The sequence below is a fragment of the Oncorhynchus gorbuscha genome, linkage group LG19, assembly GCF_021184085.1.
Source record: "Oncorhynchus gorbuscha isolate QuinsamMale2020 ecotype Even-year linkage group LG19, OgorEven_v1.0, whole genome shotgun sequence".
Classification (NCBI taxonomy): Eukaryota; Metazoa; Chordata; class Actinopteri; order Salmoniformes; family Salmonidae; genus Oncorhynchus; species Oncorhynchus gorbuscha.
Window position 1 is genome coordinate 33,549,730 of NC_060191.1, and position 27,567 is coordinate 33,577,296.

Genomic DNA, 27,567 nt, shown 5'->3' on the forward strand with positions numbered 1-27,567 from the left:
GGAGAGTTTGATTTGCAATGTGCAGTCAGTGGTTTGGGTGGATAGTGGCTATAATGGTGTCTCCTACAGCATTGGATCCAATCTCTGGTCCTCGAGTACCCCCAACAGTACACCTTTCTGCTGTAGCCCCGGACAAGCACACCTGATTCTACTTGTCAACTAATAATCAACAGTTGAATGAGTTGTTTTGTCCGGGGGTTTAAACAAAAAAATGTGTACTGTTGGGGTTAGTAGAGTATGCCAGTGTTCAAACTTCTGTTTTTGTTTTATAAACGCTGTGGTAAGAATCTTCCAACCTGTAATCAAATGCTGAATTAGTCTGTGAAAGGTTGTAGGCTACATGTGATTTGCTTTGCAAAGAGCCTCATACATGTGTTCTATAAAGCCACTATGTAAAGTATCATTTAGGCCTCAAGGTTACGCGAAAGACGTAGTCAAAAACATACAGCTGCGACTCAAATTACACCCTATATATATGGTGCTATGTTTATAATTATTTTATTTATTATTATTTAGTAGTAGTTAGTCTTGTCTCATCGCTGCAACTCCCGTACGGACTCAGGAGAGGCGAAGGTCGAGAGCCAAGCGTCCCCCGAAACCCAACCAAGCCGCATTGCTTCTTGACACAATGCACATCCAACCCGGAAGCCGGAGGAAACACCATAGTACACCTGGCGACCTGGTCAGCGTGCACTGCGCCCGGCCCGCCACAGGAGTCGTTAGTGCGCAATGAGACAAGGATATCCCTGCCGGCCAAACCCTCCCTAACCTGGACGACGCTGGGCCAATTGCGCGTGGACCTCCCGGGTCGCGGCCGGCTGCGACTGAGCCTGGGCTTGAACCCAGGATCGTTGGTGGCACAGCCTTAGACCACTGCTCCATCCGGGAGGCCAGTGCCATGTTTTTAAACCCTTGTGGCAGCCCTGTGTGGCTTTAGTCAATAGTAGTGTACTTTATATCGGGAATAGGGTGTCATTTGAGACAACATACAGTACCAGTCAAAAGTTTGGACACACCTACCTCTGAGAGAATGCCAAGAGTTGTGCAAAACTGTCATCAGGGCAAAGTCTGGCTACTTTGAATAATCTAAAATATTTAACACCTTTTTTTGGTTACTACATTATTCCATATGTGTTATTTCATAGTTTTGATGTCATCACTGTTATTCTACGATGTAGAAAATAGTAATAATAAAATAAACATTTTTTTTTTTTAAACCTTGAAAGAGTAGGTTTCCAAACTTCTGACTGGTACTGTATGCGTGTTGGTTTCCCCTTGTGAGTGACCATCTCATCTACCCAGCTACCTGTTCCCCGACGGACGCTCCCAGAACCCAGACCTCACAGGACTGTGTGAGCCCTCGCCACAAGACCATATCAAAGTCACACAGGTAGGTCTCTCTCTCTCTCACATTCATAACCTTACATACTGCACTTCCTGAATCTTGGGTCCTGCTCTGTAGAGGAAACGGTTTGAAACTGAGTGAAAACGGGTACTATTTAAACTTGTCCAGTAGGAAATTCTGATTTATTTTCTGTTTTAAAATGTTTTTGCTGTGGTGTACCCTACTGAACACGACCCTGGCTCCTTTTTAGTTGCAATATAAGAAACAAACTAAACTACGGATGCTTTTAATCTGCTCCGTTTGTGTTTAATGTACATGCTATCCTACGCTCTGGGAGGTCTGCTGAAATCCCATGGCTGACTATGCATCTCTGTGTGTGTGTGTGTCCTCAGGAGCAATATGAGCTGTACTGTGAGATGGGCTCCACCTTCCAGCTGTGTAAGATCTGTGCGGAGAACGACAAGGACGTTAAGATCGAGCCCTGCGGTCACCTCATGTGTACCTCCTGTCTCACCGCCTGGCAGGTAATGTACCCCTAGTCTCTTTCACACTGCTGGGTAAGGGGGGTGTAGGGCGGGTTGGTGGATGTGTGGGTCAGTGGGCGGGAAGTGTATATGTGGGTGCATGCATGTGCATTCTCATGTAGGCATGAATGTTCCTAATCCCCCTCTCACCCTCTCTCGATTATTTTCTTCTCCTTCAGGAGTCGGAGGGTCAGGGCTGCCCATTCTGCCGGTGTGAGATCAAGGGCACGGAGCCCATCGTGGTTGACCCCTTTGACCCCAAGGACCCCATAGGGGGCTCCTACGGGAGCTGCAGGGGTATTTTTGGGGCGGAGGGTGCCCCGTCGCCCAGCTACGACGATGACGACGACGACCGGCTGGAAGACCCCCACCTCATGATGAGCAAGCTGGCCTGTTCCAAGGTGAGCATGGTCTAGCTAAATCTGATATGGAGCACTCTTCTTCCTTACTGTAGCTCCTTGGTGAAATTTCCCCTAGGTACAGGTCTAGGATCAGCTTCCCCTCCCCTATTCTTAACATTTTAGTGGGGGAAATGCGAAAACTGACCCAAGATAAGTGTCCAGGGACAACTTTACATTACTCTTCCTCTCCCTGGGCCACGTTCAGCAAGGTACAACATTGTGGAACGTTCAGATAAATTCTGTCACAAATAATAAGTTTCTTTCTCAAAGTTTACCTACTGAAAGTTGGGCACATAATCTACTGTAATCCTTGTGGACTATAAATGTGCACCCCTGCTCTAAACTGAACTCTTCTGAGGAACTCTTCCTCTCTCTTTCCCGCACCTTCAGAGTGTAAGATCACATCGCTTTCATCTTTGACTTCTAAGCTTCCGGGTTAGCTTTGCTTCTTCCAGGTATTTGATGTGCCGGGTCTTTATTTTTCTCCTCTTGTGAGACGGCATCTTTCAGGTGTCTCTTTGTAACACGTCAAAACTCCGCCCGTGGAGTAAGCTTGAATAGACGAGTACTCTGAGAGTGAGATCACACAGCTTTGATGTGATTGGGAATTGTTTTCTTTGGTATTGAAGAGGAAGTGTGCAGTGACAAGTTCCCAGAACTCTCCCTGAGCTGTCGTGTGATGTTGCAGGTGGAGCGGCCCCCTTCGCCCATGTCCCTGGCGCCCCAGTCCTCCCTGCCCCCCCGTGCCCCCCCGCCTCGACCTCCTGCAACACCGACCGCCCAACCCCCCCAGGAGCATCCAGCCCAGGGACCACGTCCAAGGCAAGCTCTCTGCGCAATTCACAGTCTAACGGATGGGAATGTCGCCAATAGAAATGTGTGCGGAGAGTCTGGCCTATTTAGCCACTGTTGGACCGCAGTGGAGGTTGAATAGAAATTAAAATAAGTGGCAGTAATTTATGTTTTGTATAGCACAGACCAAAATCCTCAAACTTTGTTAAAAATAAGTGTTTTGGGCATGACAGCTGTTGATGACAGCTAGGCTGCTACTTCCAATGAAAACAGATGAAATTGATTCAGTCCTCATGGTCTGTAATTGTGCCATCCTTGCCTGTAGGCGTCCTCCCACCACAAGGACAAGCCTCTCCCCCTGCCCCCAGCCCTGAGGAATCTGCCCCCTCCTCCTCCACCAGACAGACCTCTCTCTGCCGGGCCTGACGGGTGGCTCGGCAGACGGCCACTACCCTGCACCCCCCTGGGGGAGCCCAAGCTCCCCCCGGCCCCGCCCAACCGCAACCTGGCCGACTGGAACCCCAGGCCGGTGCCCAAGGCCCCCGGACAGCCGCCCGGTGTGGGAGACAGGCAGCTCTCCAACAGACACTCCCTCCCCCTGGCCCTACCGTCAGCCCTAGACGGATGCACAGACGGACAGCGGAACAACAGCTCGCTCAGTCTGGACCATCAGCTGGTGAAGGGAGCCCAGGTATAATACTAGCTTCCGTTAGAGCAGTTGGTTAAATGTAGTTTCACAGACATGGATTTCATCTATACCAAGAGTGTGTACAGTTGCACGTGACTGTGTGAGGATCACAAGTGAGTATTTACAGAAATGGAACTTGAGCGGCGTCTTCTCTGTTCCTCCCCAGAGTTTTGGAGGCACGGCGTCTGGCAGTCAGGAGTATGACAACCCCAAAGTGAGGCCTTCGGTCTCGGCCAATGCCATCTATGCTCTGGCAACAAGGTACAGTACACACACTCCTCTCCCTGCTGTGTGAATGTGCTATATGATGTATAAGGCCCAGGAGATTTTCCTGGCTGAGTGACTTTACCTGAGGTATAGGTATACTCCGAACCTAGAGTTTTCCCCGATCAGGTCCCAGAATCCCAATCTGTTTATATTAAGTGTCCCCCTCTCACTCCCTGCGTTGTCAGACCCCATCCAGATCTGAAGCCTGTGGCTGGGGGGGAGACCTACGAGAGTGACGAGGAGTCAGACTACATGATCCCCACCTCTCGGCCCGTCCTGGCCCCCATGGCAACCCCCCTTGTGGTGACAGAGGCCCCAGCCCCCAAACCCCCCCAGCCCAGCTCTCTTAACTCATGGTAAGCACCATCTGCTATAAGACCCACTCATTGAGAAACGCTTCATTGAAAAGTTTCACTGTACGTTCTTTGATAACTGTGATGATATTGTAGGTGTACTGTGTACATCTTCAGTAATGTATTTTCTTATTCTGACAATTGATTACACGTCAATAGCAGAAACCCAAGTTAAAAATAAAAATATTTAAAATATATATATATATATATATATATATATATTTTTTTTTTAAACTTGGGTTTCTGCTATTGACGTGTAATCAATTGTGTGTGTATATATATATATATATATATATATATATATATATATAAAATCTAGGCATATGTTGACATGTCCTCTTAGCCTCCCTCCCCTACCTGTGTTTGATAGGCCCATGCTGAAGGACCTGGATGAAGGACCTCAAATGTATGAAGCCATGTATAACATCCAGGCCCAGGCCCTCACAGCCTCCCTGCTTCACATGGCCAGAGACTCGGGTACTGCCCTATCACAAAACTATGGCTGTGTCCCAAATGGCACCCTATTCACTACATAGTGAATTACTTTTGACCACTCTGTCCTAAACGCAATCTGCTTCTGCTTATTATGAACACGCATGTAGTATACCCCATCTTTGCTAGTTCAGCACTCCACCTCTCTTCTCATTTTACCCCACCGTTCTAGCCCACTCTATTCTATTCTATCCCATTCTATTAAATTCCCTTTGATTTGAGGAGATTAAAATGCCATTGTTTCATTTCACCCTTCTGACCTGACTGAATCCCTCCCTTCCCCAGATTGCTCTGAGCTGCCCCCCATGGCCAGTACCAATGGTCCCATCTGGGAGATCCCCTGCCCGGTCCGGGAGCTTCCCGAGGAGGTAGAGGAGGAGAACGGCTACGACATCCCCAAACCAGCGTTGCCCATGGCCCGACGCACCCTCTCCGAGCTGGGGGCCGCCACCAGCCGTCTTGTCATGGACAGCGAGCCCGGAGCGTCTGCCTGTAAGGCCCCCACAAATCCAGTGATATAGTTAATTTGTAGGGTCAGGAGTTTCAAAGGGGGGTAGTTCGAGCCGCATGTGGCTTCAGAGCCGTGTGTTTCAGACCCTTATAGTTAATTTGTAGGGCGGAGAGTTTCTTCTGACCTCATCTGACCAGGCAACACTGGACCCTAGGTACTTTATTTGATAAAGACATGTACAACAAACGGTGCACCAGGTTTGAGCTAAATAAATAGCCAATTCTTATCTGCAATTGTAAGATATAGGCTGTTACTAGAGCCCAGAGTTTTTCCGTCACGGGTTGAGGAAAAACTCCTGGCCCAGTGCATCTCGAATGGTTGACCACCCCTGGGTATTATTCCTGTATTTAAGTCTTCAAGATTTAGGATTGTGAATTGCGAGATTTGGGCAGGATAACTGAATTGTAATGTGGCTGCTGCTTGTTGTTCTGTGGTTTGTGATGCGAATGCTGTTCTATTTTCCTTCCTGTTCTTGTAGCCTTCTCGGAGTCCAGTGACGCCCCAGAGCGGCCGCCCAAGCCCCTCCCCCGCCGCTTCAACTCAGAGCGCCGGCGCAGCCCCATACCTCCTGGATTAGGCACTGGAGGAGGCGGAGGAGGGTCGGGAGAAGGAGGTGGAGTAGTAGCCAACCCCCAGATCACCAGTGAGATTGAGCATCTCATGAGCCAAGGCTATACCTACCAGGACATCCAGAAAGCCCTGATGATTGCACAGAACAATATGGAAATGGCCAAAAATATCCTGCGCGAGTTTGTCTCCATTCCCTCCACGGCACACATTCTTACATAGTACCTCCTCTGCTCCAGCCCTGCCCAGCTCAGCCCAAAGCCCATTGCCTGCAGTACTAGCGCTTCAGTGCTAACCGGAGCCCCTGCAGTCTCCTGTCCGGCGCCCTCTCAAAGCTAGCTCGATGCTAACTGTGTGTGACTCCGAGCCCTGCACTCCACGTGATTTCTCAAGAGAGTCTGGACGCCTTTTGTAATGTGCTGCAGGGCCACTCTCCATATCCTATGTGGTGATGCTGATGGCTCATCATGCAACCGAAGCTTCGGCGGTCATTCTCAGTCGTTTTCGCATCCTTCTGAGGCCTCTACCGAAATGTAATCGACACCTCGCAACAAAAAAAAACATGTACGTGTGTTTATATAAGAATTTAATATATAACAAAATATATATTAAATGTGTATAATGTATACATATATATTTCCAATGAGTTCCGCTTCGAAGGTCTTTTTTTTCTTCATGTCGTTCATGTTAAGGATAGATTGCAGAGGACAAAGATGGTGGTTCTTTGAAGCCGCTCTGAGCGTGAGAGCACCCTTCTATAGTCCCCAGCCCTCACTTTGAGGAGAAAGACAGACTTGGTTTAGCATTTAGAAGCAGGCGTTTCCTAAACATTTGGCAACATGTCAAATGTGGCCTTTTTAATGATATTGCTTCGGTACTTTCTGGGGGAAATTAGTGTTTGTGTGTTGCCTCAAAGTAGCATAATGTTAGTGTTAGAGGTCTGGACTGTCATCTCCAGCTAAGGTTGTAGCCCAGTGTGTGGTTTGTGTGTGTGTGCGCTTTCAAGTGATCTACAGCTAAGGGAAAGGTTAAACCCATAGGGCATGTGTCTTTGTCTGGGATGTGTGTTAGGTGTGTTTGGCCATTGACTTGGCTACTAGGGTAGGGACATGTGATGGCTGACCAAGTTCACGGTTGACAATTTGATTTAAGCCCGGTGAAAAGCAAAGCTGCTTTGACTGTGTTATTAGCTATATGCATCATTTTCTACTGTGGGTAGCTTTATTTCCTACATCTAATCGCCTCATCAGTGATTTCGATGACCAAACTGGGACTGGGAAGCCTGTGTTTAGTTTTTTCACTAAGACGGTTTTTAGAGGCAATCCTGGCTCTGCTGTTAAGCCACACAAATGTGTGATACCAACTTCGGATGACTTGGATGTCTATGTTAGCGCAGTGGAAGAGGGGGTTCTCTCTCTCACTCCCACTCCCATTCTGTCAGATCTAATCAATCGAAGCCATCTGGGAGGTCCCGATTGGCCCATGTCCCAATCCCTCTTCTATCCCTGTGCAAAATGAATGTGGGTTGGTCGTACTTCCATAAATGTTGTGCTCTTTCTAAACATCCTTCTTTCTACCAATCGTCTGAATGGGAGGGGCAAAGTGTACTTAAATCTAACGGTGGGCAAAAAAGTATTGACGGATTCTATTAAAGGCCCAGTACTGGGCCAAGATTTGATGATGTGTTGAACACAGCTCCGACATGAGGAGAGCTTCGTCCGAGACGTACACCGAAGCTGTTCAGCTTTGTGAAAGAAAAAAAAAAACATGTCATCGATTTACTTTAATAATATATTATTATTATGATCATTATTGTTATTATTAATTCAGAAGTGCTTTACTGCTGCTACTATTGTTATTGCTATACTATTAAGCCTTAAATGTACATTTGTGAATATTGTTGTTTAACCTCTTTTTTTTAAAGTGACAGTATCTAATTTGTGTTCTTTATTTGGTGATGTAGCATACTTGAAAATGCAAGCAGCTTGGGTTGTGCAATTCAAGCTGAATTCAGTTGTTTTCTTATCTTTAAAGACTGGATAGCCTTTAGGGGAATTATGATGACATCATAAATCGCATTGACCGAAGTGGTAGCACCGGCAGAACGAACCATGTGATTGAAGAAACGGAACAGTGCCATAACTCAGGGGAGTACATCTAATCCAGATGAAATTGGGTGTTGTGCAAGCTTTGTTATTAAGGATTGTCTTAATTGCACAGCTGCAAAAAGCCCAGTAGCTTAGGGAACAAGGACATGTTGAGACGCACACCCAAAATGTTGATGAGTCGCCCCCCCCCCAAAGTGGACAGAAAGTTGCACATTCTATATAACTCTTATTTATTTTTGTAAACCTTTCCGGTCACACATTGACAGGGTTATAAAGAGTGTTTTACTTTATTTTTCCTACAGAGATATTACATCTGTTGTTTGGGTCAACGTAACAGCAGGGTTTGTGGACCAGTTGGGAATGTGGAAATTTTGTTCTCTGTTTTCACGGAGAGGTTTCCCCAAAATCCTGGTTGGAGAATTGCCAAGTTTTAGGATTCCCCTCCCTGTTATTACTTCCTGATTCCAGGAAAACCTGGGAATTGTGGTAACATTTCTGGAATTTTGCAATCAGATCTGTAACTCAGGAATACCATATGTACACTAACCAGACAAGTGACTTTTCACATGGACTGTTCTGACTCGTCTTGACTCAATGAGTTGACAACACATTGTTAAACTAACTTCCTAACGAATACACTCATTAAATACAGTAGGTGCACCATGTTCCTGTATGACTACATGATAGGTCTTCATTAACTTTTGAGTGTTCCGATTCAGTGGTTATAGGACCTTCAGAGTTTGAATGCAATCCAGAAACTTCTATTTTTAGGGAGACCACACCGATGAATATGCGAAAGTCCACACGAATTGACAAAAGTAACCTATAACTAATTGTCATCATAACTTGCACATCATCTTGTGCTGACTTCTCTTACATTGTTGGTTAAATGTAGAAATTGCACTGGCTCAAATTCCTATAATTTTATCTCCAAGACGGGTACTATTGGGGTACATTGACTTCACCCCTAAAGGTGGAGAGGCTCTGTTAATGGGATTGTCGCAATGGGCTGTAGAATCATCTTATAGGCTAGCTTCTCAACTGTATCTCAGTCTCCAGACTGGACGAGGTTTGTGGTGTCCTTAGTTTATTTTTCTTCTGTTCCTAGTTGCCTTGAGCGAAACGTTGATGTAACTTTTGAGTGCACCATGTTCAATAGGGATTGTGTGGTTTCGCCTCCCGAGTGACAGCAGTCTAAGGCACTGCATTGCCGTGTTGCGACGTCACTACAGCCTGGGGTTTGCTCCCATTACCGAGTCCCATAGGGTGGTGCACAATTGGCCCGCGCCATCCGGGTTAGGGAAGGAGTTTGATCGGTGGGGCTTTACTTGGCTCATCGTGCTCTAGTGACTCCTTGTGGTGGGCTGTGTGTCTGCAGGCTGACGACGATCGCCAGTTGAACTGTGTTTCCTCCGACACATTGGTGCAGCTGGCTTCTGAGTTAAGCGAGCAGGTGTTAAGAAGCGTGGTTTGGGGGTCATGTTTCGGAGGATGCATTTCTCTGCTATCGCCTCTCCCGAGCCAGATGAGGAGTTGCAGCGATGAGACAAGTTCTTAATCACAAAATTGGGGGGGAAAGAGGATTAAAATTACAAAAATAAATAAAGGGTTTGTGAGGTTTCAGAACGGAATTGCTTTTCCTTTAATATTAATTACTGTACTGATTCTTGTCTAGGTATGAACATGTACAGTGCATTCGGAAAGTATTCAAACACCTTGACTTTTCCACTTTTTTTACAGCCTTATTCTAAAATGGTGTAAATGTTGTTTTTTTCTCATCAATCTATACGCAATACCCCATAATGCATTTTTGCAAATGTATAATTTAAAAAAAAAACATTACATTTACATAAGTATTCAGACCCTTTACTCAGTACTTGTTGAAGCACCTTTGACAGCGATTGTCTTCTTTGGTATGAAGCTACAAGCTTGGCAAACCTGTATTTGGGGAGTTTCTCACATTTTTCTCTGCAGACCTTCTCAAGCTCAGTCAGGTTGGATGGGGAGCATCGCTGCACAGCTATTTTCAGGTCTCTCCAGAGATGTTCTTGTCTGGGCTCTCGCTAGGCAACTCAGGGACATTCAGAGACTTGTCCCGAAGCCACTCCTGCGTTGTCTTGGCTGTGTACTTAAGGTCATTGTCTGGTTGGAAGATGAACCTTGGCTGAGGTCCTGAGCGCTCTGGATTAGGTTTTCATCAAGGATCTCTCTGTACTATCCTCCGTTTATCTTTCCCTCAATTCTGACTAGTCTCCCGGTCCCTTCCGCTGAAAAACATTCCCACAGCATGATGCTGCCCCCACCATACTTCACCGTAGGGATGGTGCCATGTTTCTTCTGTACGTGACGCTTGACATTTAGGCCAAAGAGTTCAATCTTGGTTTCATCAGACCAGAAAATCTTATTTCTAATGGTTTGAGAGTCCTTTAGGTGCCTTTTGGCAACTCCAAGCCAGCTGTCATGTGCCTTTTGGCTGAGTGGCTTCCGTCTGGCCTCTCTACCATCAATTCCTGCTTGGTGGAGTGCTGCAGAGATTGTTGTCCTTCTGGATGTTCCTCCCATCTCCACAGAGGAACTCTAGAGCTCTGTCAGAGTGACCATCAGATTCTTGGTCACCTCCCTGCCCAAGGCCCTTCTCCCCCGGTTGCTCAGTTTGGCCGGGTGGCCAACTCTAGGAAGCGTCTTGGTGGTTCCAAACTTCTTTAATTTAAGAATGATGGAAGCCACTGTGTTCTTTGGGATCTTCAATGCTGCAGACATTTTTTGGTACCCTTCACCAGATCTGTGCCTTAACACAATCCTGTCTCGGAGCTCTACGGACAATTAATTTGACCTCATGGCTTGGTTTTTGCTCTGACATGCACTGTAAACTGTGGGACCTTAAATATAGATGTGTGTGTGTGCCTTTCCAAATCATGTCCAGACAATTGAAATTACCACAGCTGGACTCCAATCAAGTTGTAGAAACATCTGAAGGATGGTCAATGGAAACAGAATTCACATGAGCTCAATTTTGAGACACATAGCAGAGGGTCTGAGTACTTATATAAATAAGGTATTTCTGTTTTTTTTTTTTTTTAGTACATTAGCAAACATTTCTAAACCCCCCGTTTTTGCCCTGTCATTACGGAGTGTTGATTTGAGGAATTTATTTCATTCATTTTAAAATAAGTCTGTAATGTAACAAAATGTGGGAAAAGTCAAGGGGTCTGAAAACTTTCCGTATGTGCCTTCAGAAAGCATTTATACCCTTAGACTTATTCCACATATTGTTACAGCCTGAATACAAAATGGATGACATAAACATTTCTCACCCATCGACACACACTACCACATAATGACCAATTGAAAACATGTTTACAAATATATTGTAAATGAAATGCAGAAATCTCATTTGCATAAGTATTCACATCCCTGAGCCAATATGTGTTAGAATCACCTTTAGCAGCGATTTACAGCTGTGAGTCTTTCTGGTTAAGTCTGTAAGAGTGTTGCACTCCTGGATTGTACAATATTTGCACATTCTTAAAAAAAAATATTCTTCAAGCTCTATCAAATTGGTTGTTGATCATTGCTAGACAACCATTTTCCACTCTTGCCATAGATTTTCAAGCAGATTTAAGTAAAAACTAACTCAGCCACTTGTGAACATTCACTGTCTTCTTGGTAAGCAACTTCAGTGTAGATTTGGCCTTGTCCTGCTGAAAGGTGAATTCATCTCATATTGTCTGGTGGTAGGCAGACAGAACCAGGTTTTCATCTTTTGCTTGTGGTTAGCTCCATTCCGTTTTTATTTATTTTTATCCTGGAAAGCTCCCCAGTCCTTAACGATTACAAGCATACCCATAACATGATCCAGCCACCACTATGCTGAAAATATTGGGATTGGTGCTATGTTGTATTGGTTTGCTCCAAATATAACCCTTTGTATTCAGGATAAAAAGTGAATTTCTTGCCACATATATTGTGGTATTACAACAGGATGTATGTTTTTGAAATATTTTTCTTCTGCACAGGTGTCCTTTTCATTCTATCAATGGGGTTAATATTGTGGAGTAACAACAATGTTGTTGATCTATCCTCAGTTTTATCCTATCACAACCGTTAAACCCTGGAACTGTTTTGAAGTCACCATTGGTCTCATGTTGAAATCCCTGGGCATTTTCCTTCCTCTCCAGAAAACTGAGTTAGGAGGATGCCTGTATCTTTCTAATGACTGGGTGGGTTGATACACCATCCAAAGTGTAATTAATAACTTCACCAAGCTCAAAGGGATATTCCAATGTCTGATTTTTATACCAATAGGTGCCCTTCTTTGCAAGGCATTGGAAAACTTCCCTGGCCTTTGTTGTTCAGTCTGTGTTTGAAATTCACTGCTCAACTGAGGGACCTTACAGATAACTGTATGTGTGGGTTACAGGGATGAGGTAGTTATTCAGAAAACATGTAAAACACTATTATTGCACACGGAATCAGTCCATGCAACTTATGTGACTTGCTAAGGGGGGGGTTGAATACTTATTGACTCAAGACCACTTCTCATTTTTAATGAATTTGTAAACATTTTTAAAAATATTTTCCGTTGACGTTATGGGCTGTTATGTGTAGGTAGGTCTGTGACATAACATCTACATTGTATCCAGTTTAACTTCAAGCTGTAGCACAACAACAAAATGTGGAAAAAGTCAAGGGGTGTGAATACGTTCTGAAGGCACTGTAAGTGCATATGGACCTTTTTTCTACATACTATACCAATTTGTGCTACGATACTGTCACTTTAAAAATGAAGTGTATAGTTACTGATTTAAAATATGTGAATTGCTATGTTTTATTTCAATTTGCATTCCTGTACATGTCAGATTTGATACCCCCCCCAAAAAGTTTTTTGTATACTTTTGTGGATAATTTTGTGCGCAGTGCCATATGTTTAGAAGTGTCAGTAATGTTCTCCTGATGACTAGAATGAGGCATTGTCTGACGTGAGAGCATGTTTTCAGCCCGTTGGTCTAAAGATAGTCCAGTATTGGTTCTTACCTATACGCCTCCTCTGCCTATTGGACGACGTCACCACATTACACATCAAACTCCTTTCCCCATGTGGAATTGTTCCATTTTTGTTTACCAGAAGAGGGAGCTGTCTGTCCTCTGCCATTTTTCTCTTCAACCGTCGAGGCGTTTATTGAACTTTTTAATGCTCGTCACTTTGGAAGTATGCACAGTGCTATACTGTTTATTAAAAGAGTAAATAAAGACGTCAGGTCTCAGTTTAACGGTACTTATCCATAGCTGAACACAGTCCTTCAGCAATCTCCCTCTACTCTGGTTCACATGTGTCGCAACACCTGTGTTGCAGAAAAATGCATTTTCCATGTTTTATACATAACTGCTGATTGTGCCCCAGGCTTGCTGTTGGCTCGGGCTTTTGGAGGAAACTTGGCCAATCCAAAATCAAACCCTAGCCCCCTGTGCACCCTTTTTTAGGAGTAATATGGTAATTGCTCCCTCTTGCCTTTTGATAGGAAAAGAGGCATTTTCTGCTAATTGTATTTACCGAATTCCCTCACTCCTCCCGAAGTGCATAGGGGCTATGGGTCGGTTTGGGATTGGGCAAGTGTCCACCTCTCTCTCTCGCTGCCTTACTGCTTCAGCTTTTCTCACTACCAAGGTCTAAACTGCCATCAGTGCCCCGACGTCAGCTTTGGTTTAAAACATCTGCCTGTCTATGCATGTGGATGGTCCGATAATGTGGACCTTTCAGACTCCATTGTTTTTTTGTTATGCATTTTCCATTATAAAGGTATTTATTAATTTACTGCTGTACTCCTCCCCCAAAACATCACGAAATCATGTTTTTCTTTTCTGGAATTTGAAGCATTTTTCTTTAAAAAAAAAAAATAAATATGCATTGCTATGCTGCATTTATTTTGTCCATAATCATTTATCTTTATCATAATCTATATTTCCACTGTGTCCATTATCATAGACAGCCCTCAATTTGATGCAATCGTGTCTTGTCACTTGAATCACAAAGAACGGACGAAGAGAACCTCAGTTGGGCAATGCCCTGATTCTCCACCCTTCTCCCGAGTCCCGAAGCATGCTGTCAGAATTAACAATATTGGAAACTACCTCAAACGCTTACACTGAATACTTTTAAGTCCATGAATGGGGAGTGTGCACTGTGCAAATGCACACTTTTGGAGAAGGGTGGAAATCGGAACGCAGCCTTGGACTTTAGGTTCTACCGTGAACTTGAACATGTTTTAATTGTCAACATTGGTGTGCGCTTTTCCTCCATTTCATCTTCCAGTGATAAACGGACAATCTACCAGTCAACCTCCAACAGTCATCCCTGCGTGAACACACCTTGGTAAGAATTGTTAGCACCGTTGTCGTGTTCTTAAGAAAGGTCTAAGATCCGTTCTGCATTTTGGCCCGGTACAGACAATTCTTGTTCCCCTTATCTTGGTATCGATTAAAAATAGAATAAAACTCCCAAATCCATTACTTATCTGAATATGTTTTAGTACTCTTGGGAAGAAATGTGGGAATCATGGGAGATGATTAGCTACTGTAGTACAGCATACATTCCTGTCTTCACAAGCCGAAAGTGATCTTCTCTTCTCGCTATGTTTATATTTGGAGTATATGCAGTATTCTTTCTATCAATTGCTTGTTAGTCCTGATTTTTTTTTTAAACGGAAAGTTGCAGATTGTCAAGATGAGGTACAGTCTTGATGAGAGACACGTTTTTCATTGAACATGCATTTTTATTTGGCATTTACTTAATAATAATAATACAAAGTTTTTACAAACAAAAGGAATCTGTTCACCTGTCCTGAAGTTAATCAGTCTGCAAGTCATAGACCATTACACTTTTTTATTTTCTATTAACAAAATGAACACTTGATAGTCCTTGTCAAAAACATCAAAATAAAAAATGGTGAAAAAGGGAGATATTGAAGGCTGTAATTAGACAGTACAGAACGTACATTTGACTTCATACTATCAAAGATTGATGACTGTCATACTTTTCTCCTCAGATTGTACCGTAACACATTTGATTGGGAGGACTATGAGTAAAACTGGTGGCCCTAATGATTTGATGCAGACTTAAGCAAACCACCTTTTAATCTGTAGTGTCTTTAGTTATTAATAAGAGTAACTTCTGGGTTGTGTTTTAACATAGCCATGGGCGAGCTCTTGGAATCTTACCTGTTGTGATTTAAGAAAGCTCAAACTAAGGTGTGTATTGTTATCGAGCCATTCTCTGGTGTAGAAATGTTAGTCTGACCAACTGATAACTAATTCTTGTAATTTTGTTTGTAGAATGAAAACTACTAGGTATCATAGCATAGCATTTCAAGAGGGGTTCTGTGTAAAACACTATCAGAGTTTAACATTTAGTCCCTGTTCCGATGACTTCCATGTAGTTTATAAGAAACCCACGCACTACTCTTGCTAGTATCACTGGTCTTTACGTATCTGCCTCAAGGCCTTCGTCAGGTTTTTAGTCTTTTTAAAAACTTTTTTTTTTTTTACTCGACGAAGGCCTCGAGGCCAATATGTAAAGATTAGTAGAGAGTAGTGATGCTAGCACGAGCAGTATGCAGGTTTCTTCTTTTTTCTCATGTTATTCAACTGTTACCATGCACCTGCAAGAAAGTTGGCTCAGATGTGCGAGTGCCTGTTTGAGTTATAAATATAGTTTATTTGCCATTGGGGAGAGTGGGGTAAGTTGAGCCATTTATTTTTTATTTTTTTACGTTTAGCACCACTCAATCAAGGAAAATATAGTGTTCTAACAAAGTTATCTACATGCATGTCGGAATGTTGTGTATCCCTGGAAATAATAATGTGAACATTTAGTTTTGAAGACGGCTTGTCCAAAGAAAGTGGTCTCTTGGCACAATGTACGTATGGGGTAAGTTAAGCCGCCTACAAATGTCTGTACTGAAGGAAATATTACTACTACTTCTCTTAAAACCATGTCTGACTTTATTTCCCAAACACAATTCAACACGATCACAATAGTTTTTTTCTTTTAAATAATTTGTAGCATCTTTTAACACCACTTAATTTATTTTTAAAAACACTTAACATAGGCTATGTCCTGTTAACCCATATCCCAGCGATTAATGTCTTGTATTACGCCTGGGAAGAAACACACATTTGCTCAACTTACGCCAAGGCGAACATTGACGATATTAGCCCTCATGCTAGGTTTAGGACCTCATATTGAAGCTTATAGAGACCCAAACTGGTGTGTGTGTGTGTGTGTGTGTGTGTATATATAACAATCTTAAAATGATCTACTTTGGTTTAGACACAAGCATCATGAACCCGGTAACACAAATGCATTTGACTTGGTGAAGATACCTTTTAAAAATATTTTTTACCTAACTTGCTTTCCACTTTTTACATGTACATTTTACTTCCTTCACAGACTCCCTGAAATTATGACCTCTTCCCATTTTGGTCAAATTATTCGTTTTATGTATGGTTTCCTAGAAACAAGTGTGGCTAAACTTGGCTCAATTTACCCCACTCTCCCCTAGGTCAAAGAGCCATTTTACCTTCACTTTCATCAAAAACTAGCTAAAGTTTCACTCGCATTAAACACGCAAACACTCCTTCATCCAACTTAAACCAGAGATTCACAGACAAAACAAACAAAACATGACAAAAAAATGATCATAACAAACTAAAGAAAATCAGTGCACTGGATATTTTCACGAAGAATGATAAAAACAAGAGTGAAAGAATGTAAGCTATTCTGCAACTTGTAGTATGAGGCTGAATGTATAAGGCAGACAGATGTTTACGAAACTGGAAACATATCAGCGTGATTCTAACCTCTTATTTACAAACAGTACAAGAATGAGACAGCAGTTTACAGAAGAAAAAGTAACCAGTAGCTTTGGCTTCATCGGAGCTCTGCTATTGGCTCTTGTAGTACAAAATAACCCAATCCTGGATATTTCACTACATATCCTTTCTTCCATGAATAAATCACTGCTTTGACCTGATTTGGATAGCCTTCACCTATCCAAGTCATGTCAGCTTAGCCATCACTCCAAAGAAGGAAAGCAGGAAGGATATATTGAAACGAGGCCCATCTCGCATAAGATTAGAGGAGGATACACTTGAGGAGGCCTTACACTTGTTTTTGGCTTTGTGAATGAACATGTTAGGTTCAGGGGTAAGTAAAAAATGTAAAAGACTAAGCTAAAATGGAATTTGCTAAATGATATGTGATGTCACGACCACTTTGAGTCCACTTTGAGAACATCGCTCTAAAGGTTGTATGTTGGTTTACATGGGTAGATGAAGCAGGCTATATACATGTAGACATGGTAGGTAAGCCTGTCATTAGGCACCCATGGTTTCAGTGTACAGACATTAGCAAAGTAGGAATTGAAGGCAGGCAATCACGCACAGAACAACAGCAGGTGGACCTCTAGAGTAAAGCGAGCTCTGGTCCAGGGCGTTGGTTCACGTTCCTCCACTATGCTGCAGAGGAACGCGCCCTAACGCCCTGGACCAAAAAAAAAAAAACACCAAACCCAAAACGAGCCATGTCTTTTTAAAGGTTTTTCTCTGGTTATTTTAAATAAAGAAATATATACAGGATATAATATATATATATACTTCATAAAGAGCAGTTCCAGGCTGATCTTCAGTGATTGGCTGCCTGAGTTGGCATTTGGATTAAGGTACATTTATATATATAAAACCATCCTTATTTTGTGCTCTAACTGGGTCTCATGGGTGCATAGAAGAAGCCCATTCAGGAACATTGCTAGGCTGATCCTAGATCTGCATGTCCTATGTTATGCAAATGATAAACATGACTGAACATAATGTAGCTACCTCCTTTATTAGCCACTGCCATGTTAAAGAACTAAGAATGTGGGATCCGGTTAGAGAACTGCAGCACATATCAGATGAGTTGTAGGCCACAAGGCATCAAAGGATCCATCCCACCCTGAGAGAGTGAACTGGACTGGGAGCAGCTGCAGGAGTCGCCCCTTCACACAGCCACACTCACTTCTGCACGTCTATGTACTTATCACCCTTTACTCCAGAGGACGGACACACACAAACACACACAGAGAAGTGAAACAATGTGTTAAAGGTTGTAATCATAGGACAGCTGGTAAGGAACATTCATCTTCAACGCAACATTGCATTGTATTAACCACTAAAGTTCAAATACTAAAAGATACCATTTTAACTATCATTTGGATGAGTGGTTGTACAATTCGTGAGGAAGGTAAAAAATAGGCAGTGTCCATAGTTACCTGGTCACTAGAGGGCTTCTTGTCTCCGTTGACACCTAAAAGCACGGCCTCCTCTGTGTTGTCATTATTAATCTCCACCATTGTGCTGTCCTTACTCGGTTTGGTACTAGAGAGAGAGCGAGAGCTCAGTCACCATCATGACCAATGTAATACCCTTTTCACATTCCTAAGCCAAGACAACCCAAGCTGGCCTGTTTATGCCTCCAACATAGTTGCGATACTAAAAAGGACAAGAAACTCTCTGAGCCAGCACAGTACGGTTCGGGTCAGCACAATAGTGTGAAAACGGTATCCGATAGAAATGATAATGACACATCAGGGAAAATCATGAAGAAGAAGGGGAAAAAATGACAATGAGGTATTTTAGAGTTTTCCTCTAAGGCATATCCAACAAATTAAGCTACCAGATCATGATTCCAAAATATGGTTGCAAAATTACAAAAACCTTCCCTAAAAATGCACAGCTCTTCCAGCAATTCTGGGTGGAGGATTCCTGGAAAACCTGGGAATTTTGAGAATGCTTCTGGAATTTTGCAGACCTTAAATAAAGTAAAATTGTGGAAAACACACTTACAGATCCTGCTTGCCCGAACGCCCACATGGGATCTTGCCCTTCTTGTACAGGAAGTACAGCACACTGCCAAGGATAGCCAGCAGGAGAATACAGATGATGATGACAGCGATGATCACACCGCTGCCCTCTGGTGGGACAAAGAAGAAGAGGCAGAACCACGGGTCATTTCCTATCCGGTAAATGCTTTGTGATAACGTCGCCCTTTAAAGGAGTATCAGATTTTTAAAAATGTGTGCGCGCTTGCGTGCGTATCCATGTCATTCAGGAGTGTCGCTTGTATATCATTCAGAGACAACAGCATGCACAGGTGGTGGTAGTGATGAACAGGCGTGCAGTCTCTGAACAGGTTGTTCATCATGGAAGACGTTTTTTATTGAGGACTAAAGATCAGTCAGAAGAAACACTTTCCAGAGTTGTGCTGCGTGGTTTCTCTGTCAGAGAATACCAACCAGAACTACAGTAGGAGGCAGCAGGACTAAGGGAGAGAGAGAAAGAGTGAGGGAAGGTAAAGAGGTGGATGGGTGCACTTGGGGATGGACCTCCCCTAGAGGAAGGATGCAGATTTAGATGGATGGATCCATTTCCATCAAGGTACAGAATGGGTGATACCACTCCATTCTCTCGGGAGGGGGTTTGTACTCAAAATGCTCCAGATGCAATTTAACTTTTCAGCCTGGTTAAACAAAAACATTTTTTGGGGGTTATGTTTGTGATGATTCATGAAGCATCATTCAAAGATAATATTCAAATGATAACATTGTAACTAACAAAGTATGAATATTTAAAAAAACTATAATTCCAGATTTCATCTAATTATATTTTTCCACTTGATAATTTAGAAGTATCTCTCCACATAGATAAAGTTGTGTAATACTGTACTTTTTCAGACAGTATTACAAAGTCACACACAAAGAGATCCTATTAAATGATCAATTATTCCATGTCACAAGGGTTGCCTCCTGAGTAGAGAGTACAAAGCCCTCCCCTGCATAGAGAATGAGGGTGCTGTGGAGAGAAAGAGCGAGTGTGGAGGGTGATGGTGGTGGCTGGGGAGGGGGGGGGTTCAGTCTAGACAGTGTAAGCTGGGTGGAGCGAGGCGTGGGCAGGGCAGCCTTCGAAGCGTGCTAGGTGGGTGGCAGCATCAACGCCCAGGACCAGAAGTCACAAACCTTTCTTGACTCTCTTCGGAGGAGTTACTGGGGTTACTGTTGTTACTGGACAAACCACACGGACACAGTTATCACGATAATACACCAGCTCTATGGCAACATAACACTGTTAACGACTGTGCAACAACCGCCCTGTCTACTTAGCGTGGCCCTAATCACTTAGCGCCTTTGTTACAGACACAGATAGGTAGGAGACAGGAACCAGGAACGGCTCTGCAGTCTGCACCCTCCAAAAAAAGGCCCTAATGATTTCCAGGAGCAGCAGCGCCGGCTGTTTTAATCATATTTTGTCATCAATAAAGCAACAACAAACAGGATTTTCCCTCTGAGGGACGGAGGCAATGATTTCCTGGCATGACGTGAACGGTCCACTGAGGTAATGGGAGTCAGAAGACTATGTTGAGTGCACTTTAACCATCAACACACAGCTACAGTTTCAGCCTCGCTCCTGATCTGTGTGCAAACAAAGACGGATCTTTATGCAATAGGGCGATATGCAACCATTTAGTGAACATAGTCCGAATTAGGATGACCCTGTAGTAAGAGTTCTATGGCCAGTTTCCTGGATCCAAATTGAGCCTAATCCCGGACCAAAAACTGTGCTCAATGACAGGCCAGAATCTCCATTGAAATAGCTTTCTAGTCCGGGTCAGGACTAGTCAATCTATCTGTGTCTGGGAAAGCCGGCCCATAAAGATTTCATTTAATCTACCATCTAATTATGACAGTTATCAAAGAACACGTGGGGATGTGTTCGTATGATATGACTGATCAACACATGGCAAATAAGCAGCTCTGGCACACCAGTTAGTGAATAAAAGGTTTCTCAACCGTGACCGTCCTCATCGGTATAAACCTTAATACACCCATAGAGACCTTTTTGAATTCTGATTTTGGTCATTGCTAAAAGCACCCGTCGCATTTTTCCTTTTCTCCCCCCCTCCCCGAGGAAAGCTCAACTAGCCAATCAACCGCTCAACAACAAAATTGCGAGGAAAAAAAGGTGCACGCATGAATGATGAATGAAGTTCCTTGTTGCAATACCGTGGTCGTTTGTTATTGCAGTCACGCTGCACAGGTGATCAGATCTCCCGACGCTTGCCAAAATCGAAGCATCCCATTGATATGATACAGCGATCTTCTGGAATGCGCAGCATGACCGCAATAAAGACGACGTGGAACTCAACCAATGACACAGCAGCGATGACAGTAGTGTTTATACTAAAAGAGTGGTACGCTTACCTGTAGTACTGGGAGCTGACGAGGTCGTTTGGACAACTGAAAACAGGCAAAGGGAGAGTGACACTCTCCTGTTAGCACACTGACAGTTAAAGGAAAACTAGTAAAGGGAAAGGGCGATACCTAGGCAGTTGTACAACTGAATGCGTTCACCTAAAATGTGTCTTCCGCATTTAACCCAACCCCTCTAGCAACTTTACTAAAGAAGATTTGAAGCTCAGGTTCTTGTTTTCTGTCATGTTTCCATTAATTAAATCATTCGGTTGTTAGTATATTCTGCCTGTTCATTTTCTCTTAACAGTCAAACCGGACAACTTGACATAAAATATACAGTGGGGCAAAAAAAGTATTTAGTCAGCCACCAATTGTGCAAGTTCTCCCACTTTAAAAGATGAGAGGCCTGTAATTTTCATCATAGGTACACTTCAACCATGACAGGCAAAGCGAGGGGAAAAAAATCCAGAAAATCACATTGTAGGATTTTTTTATGAATTTATTTGCAAATTATGGTGCAAAATAAGTATTTCGTCACCTACAAACAAGCAAGATCACTGGCTGTCACAGACCTGTAACTTCTTTAAGAGGCTCCTCTGTCCTCCACTCGTTACCTGTTTTAATGGCACCTGTTTGAACTCGGTATAAAAGACACCTGTCCACAACCTCAAACAGTCACACTCCAAACTCCACTATGGCCAAGACCAAAGAGCTGTCAAAGGACACCAGAAACAAAATTGTAGACCTGCACCAGGCTGGGAAGACTGAATCTGCAATAGGTAAGCAGCTTGTTTTGAAGAAATCGACTGTGGGAGCAATTATTAGGAAATGGAAGACATACAAGACCACTGATAATCTCCCTCGATCTGGGGCTCCACGCAAGATCTCACCCCGTGAGATCAAAATGATCACAAGAACGGTGAGCAAAAATCCCGGAACCACACGTAGGGGACCTATTGAATGACCTGCAGAGAGCTGGGACCAAAGTAACAAAGCCTACCATCAGTAACACACTACGCCGCCAGGGACTCAAATCTTGCAGTGCTAGACGTGTCCCCCTGCTTAAGCCAGTACATGTCCAGGCCCGTCTGAAGTTTGCTAGAGAGCATTTGGATGATCCAGAAGAAGATTGGGAGAATGTCAGATGAAACCAAAATATAACTTTTTGGTAAAAACTCAACTCGTAGTGTTTGGAGGACAAAGAATGCTGAGTTGCATCCAAAGAACACCATACCTACTGTGAAGCATGGGGGTGGAAACATCATACTTTGGGGCTGTTTTTCTGCAAAGGGACCAGGACAACTGATCCGTGTAAAGGAAAGAATGAATGGGGCCATGTATCGTGCGATTTTGAGTGAAAATCTCCTTCCATCAGCAAGGGCATTGAATATTAAACGTGGCTGGGTCTTTCAGCATGACAATGATCCCAAACACACCGCCCGGGCAACGAATGAGTGGCTTCGTAAGAAGCATTTCAAGGTCCTGGAGTGGCCTAGCCAGTCTCCAGATCTCAACCCCATAGAAAATCTTTGGAGGGAGTTGAAAGTCCGTGTTGCCCAGCAACAGCCCCAAAACGTCACTGCTCTAGAGGAGATCTGCATGGAGGAATGGGCCAAAATACCAGCAACAGTGTGTGAAAACCTTGTGAAGACTTACAGAAAATGTTTGACCTCTGTCATTGCCAACAAAGGGTATATAACAAAGTATTGAGAAACTTTTGTTATTGACCAAATACTTATTTTCCACCATAATTTGCAAATAAATATATTAAAAATCCTACAATGTGATTTTCTGGATTTGTTTTCTCATTTTGTCTGTCATAGTTGAAGTGTTCCTATGATGAAAATTACAGGCCACTCTCGTCTTTTTAAGTGGGAGAACTTGCACAATTGGTGGCTGACTAAATACTTTTTTGCCCCACTGTACAAGACATGACAAATTAGACAGTGGACAGACAACTTACTGGCTTTGATGCTGAAGAGGAAGGAGTCTGTGCCATGGACGTTGGAGGCGTTGCAGTTGGCTGTGACGTCAGAGGTCACCTTGACGCTCACCACACTGAGAACCTCGTCCTCTGTCTGTCTGTGGGACACCTCCTTCAGGATCTAGCACACACAGGGGAATAAAGCACAGATAAGACTTGAAACCAAAACATTGTCTATGTCCCAAATGGCATCCTATTCCCGATAAAAGTGCACTACTTTTTCCCAGAGCCCTATGGGCCCGGGTCAAAAGTAGTGCACTACAATTGGAAAAGGTGGCCATTTGGGACAAACCAATCGCAGATATATCGGTTCAGAAAGGAATGTTGAACATGAGTTACTTTGTCTATTAACGTTGTTACAGGAAAAGACCCAGGTAGCCAGGATCGGAACAGATCTGTGTGTAAATAGATCAAAAGAAGAAAAAAACACACCATTGTCCCTCTTTCCTTCCCAGCCAGCCTAAACATTGTCTGTATGAGCTGACCCAGAGAAGCCCTCTGTTCCTGCTGGTCTGACTGACTGTCGGTCTGTCTGCTTACCTGTGATTCGTCAGAGGAGCTCCAGGTGATAACAGGGGTTGGGTATCCTCTAGCATGGCAGCTCAGGTTAAGGAACTTATCTGTGACCTCCTCCAGGACTGTGTCTGCTGACTCCTTGATCTCTGGGGGTCCTGCATGGAAGAGGGGGACGGAGGGTTAGTTGTGTGTGTGTGTGTGTGTGTGTGTGTGTGTGTGTGTGTGTGTGTGTGTGTGTGTGTGTGTGTGTGTGTGTGTGTGTGTGTGTGTGTGTGTGTGTGTGTGTGTGTGTGTGTGTGTGCGCATGCGTGCAGGCAGGTGGGCTCACCCCGTACGTGGACATGTAAAGAGCCACTGGTCTCCAGTCCTTCTAGTGAAGGCACCTTCACCACACACACGTACGTCCCCGCCGTGTCAAACACAGCGTCCTTCAGGGTCAGTGTGTGGCCCTCTGCAAAATGTTCTCCTTTCTACACACACACACACACACACACACACACACACACACACACACACACACACACACACACACACACACACACGTCTATGAGGGAAACAATATAAATCTAGCAGCCACACCTCTTAAAGAACACATCTGAGTTTCGAAAGACATAGTCGAGACAGATATCAGGGGACTGTGGGAGCTGTTTTGTTAGACATTATCGATCATAGTCTGCTGCTGAAAAAAAACGTGTTATGGATTTACATCCTCTGCCTTATTGTGGATCGGGAGTTACTTATCTCACGGAACACAGCGGGAGTTATTTAATAGATGCCTCTCCAACGTAAACCAGGTAGAGTTTGGCATATGTCAAGGTAGCTGTCATGGCCTCTCCCCTTTACATTTTTTTCTAATATCCTACCACTGGTATTGAGTAAAGCCTGTGTGTCTATGTACGCTAATGACTTAACATTATACACTACAGCTACCACAGTAAGTAAAATCACTGCAACACTGAACAAAGAGTAGCAGTCAGTTCTAAAATAGGTGGCAAGCAATAAGCTAGTCCTAAATATATCAAAAACTAAAATAATTGTATTTGGGACCGAACACTAGCTAAACTCTTAACCTAATCTAAATCTTGTAATAAATAATGTGGCAATTGAGCAAGTTGAGGGAACTAAACTGCTTGGTGTAACCCAAAATTGTAAACTGGGAGGTTCAAAACATATAATGCAACGGTAGCTAGATGGGGGAAGGTGTGTCCATGATAAAGCGCCACTCTGCTCTTATATGGTCAAGTGCCACAAAGAAGAACAGGCAAATGAACCGCATCACTACTTGTCTTTGTGAAAGGTGTTGCCATGTTGAAGGCAGCCAATACACAGCTCAGACATCCATACATACCCCACAAGACATGCCACCAGGGGTCTATTCACAGTCTCCAAGTCCAGAACAGACTCTGAGAAATGCGCACCACTACAGTACATATTGCCACGACCATACGGAACTCTTCTTCACACCAAGTAACTCAAGCGAGCAGTAAAATCAAACTTTAAAAAACAGATAAATCAACGCCTCATGGCAGAACACGGAAACTGAAGCGACACACACGCACACACACACACACACACACACAGACACACTCTAAAACACACATTCTACACACACACGCACGCACACATTGTAATGTTGAGGTATTGGCTCAGTGGCCTACTGTAATTTACCTTGAACCATTCAGTGTGTGTGGGCAGGGAGGACAGGGCATTGCAGGTGGCCATCAGCTCTTCTCCCTGGGCCATGACATGGGTGTCTTTGGGAATCAACACAGCCTGGTCCAGATCTATGGACACACAACATGCACTGTTAAGAACACTGCTACACTACTCTACATAGAGTAGGCCAATGTTAGTAACCAGATCGAAGGGGCAATGGTATACATTGTCTGCATTCTGTTTCACATTTGCGAGCCCACAAATACTTTCTCACGCACCCCCCCCCCCAGGGGTTTTTGGGACCACCATTTTGAGAACCACTGCACTCCATTACACCACATTTCACTACTACTGCAATAACTAGGCCAGGAGTTTTTCCGGAGCCAGGGAATAACTCTAGGCCATAGTCATTGGACCATAGCGAGGGTCCTAAGTTTATCCTGGTCATGTCACAACTTTTGGGGCTACTAATAATGACTAATGTCCCAGAAACTGTACCAGAGGAACGTTTCACTCACAGTCGACGAAGAGCTCTGTGTGCCCTACGGTTTCTTCATACGTGTCCAGGTCTAGTGAGGTACAGGTGATGTTGCCGCTGCTTAGACGCATCACGTCTTTCAGGACCAACACGTTCAGCTCCGATTCCAACTCTTGCTACAGAGAGGGAGTGGCATTTATAACACACATCAACCGTGTCGTGTGTTAACACAGAAATTCATGCACGCGTGCACATACACCCAATGACACACAATCCACATCCAATCACTTACAGTAAACACATGCATCAATGTATATAGTTCTGTTTATGGTTGGAGGCACAGAATATATATATATATATATTTACATGGGACTAGGAGTAGGCATGGGTTTCTTACCATATTGTGCATGAATGTAAAGGGTGGTTGAGGATTCCCGTTGGCACGGCAATGGACCTCAACTGTGTCCCCTTCTTTGACACGCCCCTTTGGTGACTCCACCCACACATCAAGAGAAGTGGTTGGATCTGAAGAGATTTTGTATTTTATTTAACCTTTGTTTATCCAGGAAAGTCAGCAAGACGTAAGACCTAATTCTTGCTAACAAAGACGACCTGGAAAGTGGCAAGTGTGGCCATATCAAGTTCGGTACAAAACATGAGAGACTTCACAACTTGACAGAAACACGTGGCGATAGCACAAAGAGTCGGAAAATAAAAACGTTGCACTGTGGCATAGTTGCTTGCATTTTATGATTCCTACTTCTCGTTGAGACTGAACACGATTTGAGACGGCAATGTACTTGTGCAAGTCTGTGACTGTGCATGTGTATAGTTTTCTACTGTCTCCATATGAGGTGGGACACATTAAGAGGCACAGTAGACTCACAGTGGACAGTGATGTTGATCTTGTTGGTTTCAGTCATCTTGGTTCCACCAGGGACAAGGTAGCTGACTTCGCAGTAGAAGAAGGAATCCTCGTCTTCCTTGACCACATTCAGGTGAAGGTCACTCTGGACGGTGTACAGACCACTGGACTCCTTAGTGACCAGGGTCACCACACTGACCTCTGTGAGACATGCAGCACATATGGAAAACAGAGAACTTGAGTTACTGTAGAAGTGTAGATGTTGATGTATGCCCAATGGCCAGGTTGAATACAAGGGGTATTCAGAATACTATCGCTTCTTTTTGTTTTCTATTTTTAAATACATGTTGTTGTTTTTTCTTCATATTTTCAGCTCAAATCCACAGCCACATTTCATATTCAGGCACATGAAACTGACATCTATTTTTCCAACAGGCATGATCTGTGTCATAGTAATCACGGATCTTTGTTCCTTAAGTTCAATGTCAAATTCTTGACTGAAGTCAATCTGATCTTCATATTTGATAACAGAAAAAAATATGTTTGTTCCTTGTGAGATCCGAGGCATGTTTACAACATTCTACATGTGTTTATTATTGTCACGTTGCTCACACACAAAAAGCAGGAAGAGCATGAAGCAGATGTGGAATTGCTAGCTGTTATTATCAACTCTGTTTCACCTAGCGTAGATACTAATGTCAGGGGGTGTCTATGGACACGGTAGTCAAAGCCTCGGTAGT

At 43.6% G+C, this 27,567-nt stretch overlaps 2 protein-coding genes across 5 annotated transcripts in view; one reads left to right on the forward strand and one right to left on the reverse strand.

Annotated features, from left to right (window-relative positions):
* Positions 1–7,694, forward strand: part of LOC124005958 (E3 ubiquitin-protein ligase CBL-like) — a 31,869-nt gene extending 24,175 nt beyond the window's left edge. Inside the window, 12 exon segments of the mRNA XM_046315605.1 lie at positions 1,303–1,390; positions 1,738–1,869; positions 2,049–2,270; positions 2,959–2,997; positions 2,999–3,055; positions 3,057–3,092; positions 3,388–3,753; positions 3,917–4,011; positions 4,203–4,373; positions 4,741–4,847; positions 5,148–5,354; positions 5,852–7,694. Coding sequence (XP_046171561.1) covers positions 1,303–1,390; positions 1,738–1,869; positions 2,049–2,270; positions 2,959–2,997; positions 2,999–3,055; positions 3,057–3,092; positions 3,388–3,753; positions 3,917–4,011; positions 4,203–4,373; positions 4,741–4,847; positions 5,148–5,354; positions 5,852–6,162 — 1,831 coding nt within the window. The 3' untranslated portion in view covers positions 6,163–7,694.
* Positions 7,695–14,913: 7,219 nt separating this feature from the next.
* LOC124005088 (cell surface glycoprotein MUC18-like) overlaps positions 14,914–27,567 on the reverse strand; it is a 66,331-nt gene continuing 53,677 nt past the window's right edge. For 2 of the 4 annotated variants that reach the window (XM_046314019.1, XM_046314018.1), the window contains exons 6-17: positions 26,849–27,028; positions 26,360–26,487; positions 26,003–26,138; positions 25,497–25,612; positions 24,157–24,298; positions 23,853–23,983; positions 23,292–23,433; positions 21,338–21,373; positions 20,096–20,140; positions 18,927–19,053; positions 18,353–18,458; positions 14,914–18,125 (exon numbers count right to left, since the gene is read on the reverse strand). In XM_046314019.1, coding sequence (XP_046169975.1) covers positions 18,096–18,125; positions 18,353–18,458; positions 18,927–19,053; positions 20,096–20,140; positions 21,338–21,373; positions 23,292–23,433; positions 23,853–23,983; positions 24,157–24,298; positions 25,497–25,612; positions 26,003–26,138; positions 26,360–26,487; positions 26,849–27,028 — 1,319 coding nt within the window. In that variant the 3' untranslated portion in view covers positions 14,914–18,095. Of the gene's footprint in view, positions 18,131–18,352; positions 18,459–18,926; positions 19,054–20,095; positions 20,141–21,337; positions 21,374–23,291; positions 23,434–23,852; positions 23,984–24,156; positions 24,299–25,496; positions 25,613–26,002; positions 26,139–26,359; positions 26,488–26,848; positions 27,029–27,567 lie in introns of all 4 variants that reach the window. The other 2 variants (XM_046314020.1, XM_046314021.1) reach the window with 2 other exon arrangements.